Source organism: Notolepis coatsorum, assembly GCF_963971535.1.
Source record: "Notolepis coatsorum genome assembly, chromosome: 14".
NCBI lineage: Eukaryota > Metazoa > Chordata > Actinopteri > Aulopiformes > Paralepididae > Notolepis > Notolepis coatsorum.
The window spans coordinates 67,254,695-67,260,888 of NC_140178.1; the positions used below are offsets into that span (position 1 = coordinate 67,254,695).

Genomic DNA, 6,194 nt, shown 5'->3' on the forward strand with positions numbered 1-6,194 from the left:
TGGTGAACACTGGGGCTAGCTGGTTAGCACAAGATTTAAGTATCCGTCCTGTTATTTTTCTGGTGTTCACCCGCATAAATGCTCTTCTCACACTGTGTTCCGTCAATGAGAGAGTATAAGCAGTGGTGCGAGCATTCAGTGCCACTCGGATGGAATTGTCCACCCACGGTTTCTGGTTTGGGAAAACCTGCACCTTTTTCGTGGGGACAATACCGTCAGCTAGCGTTGCTATAAAGCTAACAACAACATTAGCAAACTCACTGACGTCACTACGCTCTATTTCATGGCAATAACGTTCAGGTTTGTTAGACCCGTGAGATATAATCCCGAAAATAACGTTAAAAAAAGAAAAGTTCACCCTGGAAGTCAGATGATTGACAGGGGCTGGCGTGAGCTGGGAAGTGTAGTGTATTGAAATTCAAAAGCCCTGGCTCTCCTCGTTCATAAGACTACACACACATATGACAGCTTCCTTTATTTCCATCTAATTCATCCGGTTTCTGTCGGGATGCGCAGAGAGATATTTATAAACTCATATTTAGCTAATAACACTTAAAATCATTGGTAAACAAACGTAGTGCTGAAAATATACAAGTTGACTGCTGTAGGGTCTTTACTCTTGGCTACATTTGAAAAAGAAACGCAACATTAATGAATACCTTCTGTATTCATCTATTTATGGCGTGATATCAGACCGCTCAGGCTTGAGATTTATTTCACGTCACAAATAGATCAATACAGTCCGTATTAAGTGATGTTGTGTTTCTTTTTCAAATGTAGCCAAGAGTAAAGACCCTAACCCTATCAAAACAGCAGTCAACGTGTATATTTTATATATTTGTTTAGCAATGATTTTAAGTGTTATTAGTGAAATATGAGCTTATAAAAATCTCAGGAAGCCGTCATGAAATCATTGTAGTCCTAAGAAAGAGGAGACCCAGGGCTTTCGATGGACGTCTGAATTTCATAAAACTACACTACCCAGCTCACACCAGCCGCTGACATAGGAAGGCTAACCATTTTTTACTTACTTATTGACGTGAATGTCGCATTTATATCTCACAGGTCGAACAAACCTCAATGTTATTGCCATAAAATACAAGGTATGGTCTAGGAAAAAAACTTGTCACAATCCGGTAAAAAATGGCGGAGCTATGGACATTATACAAAAGTAACTGTACTTACAGTAGATTTCATTCACGGTCTTTGCTGCCCTGTACCGGGCGCTTGGTGATACTAAATACAGATTTAACTCTGCCATTGGAAAGAGGACATTTGGGCCGATCCATAGATATATGACTTTGCCATAATAAGGTATAGGCATTTTTTCCAATTATTCACTGTCAAAGATGGAGAAAAAAAACTAATAATAATTATTATTTATATTCTCCTTTGGTTCATTACAATTAACTCAAGCATAATAACAGACACAATATTTCTGACACCGGGAATACATTCCCTGAGGCCCATAGATGTCCCTAGATACCAAGAATATGCTAATATAATTGTAGAAGTGGAGCAATATTCCATTTACTGTACTTTTAGTACTTCTTAGTAATTTTCTGAAAATATGGCTCGGGCTTAACAGGTTAATAATTCATGCATAATATCACATGTAAAGACTGTTTAATAAGGAGAGGAACATCTTTTCCTGTTGAAAATGTCAATGGACTACTCCATAATGACCTGTTAAAAATAGTTTTCTAGTAAAACCTCAGCCGTTATTGTGATATCTGAACACCAGAGGGTGCTATAGTCACTCACTCTATGTACCATGTAGCTTCATTTCTCTGTCCCTTCTCCACTAGGCCATCCAACACATCGAAGGTACACAGGGGAAGGTGTGCACAGGGGAGGAGGACCAGCGGAGGGCAGTGATCGTCACCTCGGGGCGCATGCTGTCCGACGCGGCGGGCTCCGACACGGCCTCCAACAGCGACGCGGCTGACGACTGCTCGCTGCCCTGAGCTCGTCCCCTCCTGTCAAATCTACATGCACACACACACAGACACACCCATACACACAGCCCATGGATACGGGGCCACTGGAAGGCATGCAAACCCACAGCACTCTTGTAATATGGACATTGTTAGGGTTGATAGATAGAAGCATTGTCTTTACACACACTTTCATATTGTACCGTGATAGGACGTCTGAATAGGTTTACACTTAGACACTCGTGCACACGAATCTCTCTCGTCATCCACTTCTTACTCCATAGTCTCCTGCTGGTTCAAAGAACATGCATTGTTAGTTCGCCCACAGAGAGGTTTAAGACTGACTGACTCATTGGCTGACTGATTCATAAATGCTCTTGATGACAAGTCCTTAAAAAATACCACCTGCCCCTGTCCTCTCTGCTCCAGATGCCAGCTAGCACTCTCTCTATCTCTCACTCTCTCTTCATTGGTCCAGAGCTAAGCGACCAATGCCCACTAAAGAGAAGATAAACTGTTGAAGACCCACACACACCAGAGTTATTCTCCCCTCTACGAACTTCATCTGAACCTCTTCTCTGCCTGAACCATCTGATTTCTGTGAAGAGACACTGTGAACTTAAAGAGTTGTCTCCCAATCGTGAGTTCCACACACACCCTTTGGCTTCTGAATGGATTTTTTTTGGTACTTTTTTCAAGTAAAACGTTTCCTTTTTCATTGCGTTCCTCTGGATCTTCACCCTGGCAGTGACTTGTTAAAAGGGATTGTACTGAAACACACACAAAAGCACCACACTTGAGAGGAGTCGCTAAGAAAAATCTGTTTGTTTTGAGCTTGTGGAAAAGAAGCTAAGCTTGCTATGTAGGGAGGGAAACAAAGCTAAGCTTGCTGTGTAGGGAGGGAAACAAAGCTAAGCTCGCTGTGTAGGGAGGGAAACAAACAAAGCTAAGCTTGCTGTGTAGGGAGGGAAACAAAGCTAAGCTCGCTATGTAGGGAGGGAAACAAAGCTAAGCTCGCTATGTAGGGAGGGAAACAAAGCTAAGCTCGCTATGTAGGGAGGGAAACAAAGCTAAGCTCGCTATGTAGGGAGGGAAACAAAGCTAAGCTTGCTGTGTAGGGAGGGAAACAAAGCTAAGCTCGCTATGTAGGGAGGGAAACAAAGCTAAGCTCGCTATGTAAGGAGGGAAACAAAGCTAAGCTCGCTATGTAGGGAGGGAAACAAAGCTAAGCTCGCTGTGTAGGGAGGGAAACAAAGCTAAGCTCGCTATGTAGGGAGGGAAACAAAGCTAAGCTCGCTATGTAGGGAGGGAGAGAGTGCACTTACAGTTTCCCCTTCCCCATTATTATTTTTATATCATTGCCATATTTACTGGGCTGGGTTCCCAGTAATCACTCTTATGTATTTGGCACGCCCCTCTCACTCATAACACGAGAAGAATCTGTAATCGCTGCTTTGACATTTCTTGACCCCCTCCCAACCCCATCCCTCCACCCTTTGGATGAGTTGTGCATACTATAGCACCTAGCTTGTTGAATAAGCTACTCTGTGGGTACTCGTGATTGGTGCCCACCGGGGAGATGTGTGTTTGTGTTTAGGATCAGCCGGGATACAAGGTGCAGTCTGGAACGGCGCCATTTTGACACACAAGTTCTTGTTTGTGTGCACACCACACACACACACACACACACACACACACACACACACACACACAATCTACTAAAATCAGCCATGTCTTAGGGCAGGTTTTTATTTAACCCTGTATTGTAGTCTGTTGTCCCACGTATTCGTCACTTGTTGACATGCGTGTAAAAGTGCTTGTAAAGAGTCATCTTTTAGCCCAATTAACTAGTTTTGTGTGTCTTGGGGGGAGACTCGCCCACACCATGCACACGCTATGCATTTCTGTACAACTCCGTTTGTCTGTCGCACCGGATATGGCAATGGAGTCCCTTTTGCTATTTACATGTTTCCAAATGCATCTTCTCCTTTAGATAAAAGAAAAAAGAAGCCTAATCTGAAAACATGCCCTAGGGGTTAGACGGACATTAGGGCAGATGTAGGTGACGGAGAGAGGCAGCAGCTTGCCTTATGAAACACAGCCTGTAGGTGCAGGGAGGCACTGTTGGAGCCAGCCTTAACACAGCCCTGAGAGGAATACCTGGACACTTGATCTGGGCCGCTGTTTGAATCCTCCTTCTACTCCATTAGAGACTTCTTTGACACACACACTTCTACCAGCCCTGGGCAAAAATGCATTTGAATCTGCTTTACGAATGCCAGACAGCCTCAAAAGTAGATATATCTCTGGCACAATGAGACAAATCATATAAATCATGTTTATTTACCATTGTTCAAAATACATATTCAATTACTGTTTTGCCCAGGACCGGGTCATACTGGCCTCTCGATGTGTAGGCTACTGTTCACACTAGTTTTGTGGATCGAAATTCCACACTGAAATGTAGACATTCCAGAACGTACTAGCATCTATTCTACACATATTTCACACTGGTTGCTTATCGGAAGTTTAACACCCCCACCCCCCCCATTTGTTTTGGCACAACACTGCCAAACATAAGAGAACAGCTTGCATTCTATGAATTTTATTTCCAATTGATTGTTAAAAATGTATTTGCCCTCCTGTGTGTGTACAGTATATACAGACGGGAGTCTACACTTAAAACTGCTGGGCAGATATCTTCACCCTGATATATATTTAGCGGAACGGTCTTTTGAAAACCCTGGATGCCACTGAATGAAAATATCCAGCTCATCTGACAAATTTAAACGCAACACATTCACCAGTACATGGATAGAGGGGGGGGGGGTTTGTGTGCTCAGCTTTTATCATTATTTCGGTTTTTTTCTCGAACTTGCTATAAGCTCTTGAGTTTCTGTCTTTGAACATTTCCTCTATTCAAGCCAAGCACTACTTTTTAGTTCCGTCTCCTCTCATCTGTGTTTGAGATACATGTTTATGTGGACATATCAGATAGTCAGACCGGGGGGGGGGCCGGATCAGTTAATAGGGACCGGGGTGGGGGTGGGGGGGCCGGATCAATGAATAGAGACCGGGGGGGGGGGGGGGGGGGATCAGTGAATAGGGTAAACGATTACGAAGCACTTACTGTACTATAGCGGAGGGGGCCTCTTCCTTTTGTATAAGGGGCTCCTCCACAGCTGAAGCTCTTGAAGTTGTGAATTATACCGCACAGCTGTGTAACCCCCCCCCCCCCCTCCCTCCCCCCATGACATCCCTTCCGTTTCCGTCGGTCTTGTCCTTTCTTCTTCTGTCCTTTTCTCGTCTACAGCTCCTGTCATGTCCTGTCACTTTTGTCTCCTCTCCTCACTCTGTTCCTCTTTATCTGTTGTCTCTTGTTTTGATTTTAAAAAATTATGAAATTTTGTATGTCTTTTTGTTGGACATGTCAGTCCACACGGTCGTCAAGAAGCTATTGTATTTTGTTTTCCTTGTTTTTTTCTTTTTTAAGAAGAAAAATACTTTGGGGGGTGGGGGGGGGGTGAAGAGGCTTGTGCCTTTGTAAAGACAGAATAATAAAGTTTGTACTTTGTTTTTTACAACTTCTGAGTCTTGTGCTCTTCTTTGTTATACATGTACACAATATACAAAAAACGAATTGATTATGAGATTTAAAATGTTCATGAACAGTTACCATGGCACTGTTGATGACATCACCAGGATCATTTGTCTCCCTCCCTCTTCCTGTTGGCTGTCACTCAAGTGATACAGTTGCTGCACAGGTGTCTCTGGTTCTGTGCTAATTTAGGATCATTTGCCATCAGCGTGACAGTAATCCACAGTAGGAGGCATCTCTCGCTCCAGTCTCACCCCTTCAACCCCAGTGGCTGCTTGTTCACACAAGACACACTCAGTATGGGGTCACTGTATAAATGACCCCCCTGGATGGCCTAGGTGTCTGTGTTTTTTCAGGCTTTCAACATTCCAGGGGTTTGTTTTTAGTTTATATATATTATATACATACACACACACAACACCCATTGATTTGATCAGCTACTTTAGCTTGGTAATGCAACCAGACCCTACTTTCCATCTGGGTCAGAGGTCATTCTGTGGACATAGATATGGCATTGACATAGATATAGATAGGTATGGCGTTCTTCTTCTATACTCTCTAGGAACTGGTATGCATGCTCTTCCTATGCTACACTCCATAGTGGCCAACAGTTCCTCTGACACCCTAGACGGCATTCAACCTCTGTTGATGTGACTGCG

The 6,194-nt window shown here is 43.5% G+C and overlaps 1 protein-coding gene across 2 annotated transcripts in view; it reads left to right on the forward strand.

Moving 5' to 3' along the window:
- tfap4 (transcription factor AP-4 (activating enhancer binding protein 4)) overlaps positions 1–2,801 on the forward strand; it is a 42,328-nt gene extending 39,527 nt beyond the window's left edge. For both annotated transcript variants that reach the window (XM_084329343.1, XM_084329344.1), the window contains exon 7: positions 1,809–2,801. In XM_084329343.1, the coding sequence (XP_084185469.1) occupies positions 1,809–1,967 (159 nt within the window). In that variant the 3' untranslated portion in view covers positions 1,968–2,801. The remainder of the gene's footprint in view (positions 1–1,808) is intronic.
- The last annotated feature ends 3,393 nt before the right edge of the window (positions 2,802–6,194 follow it).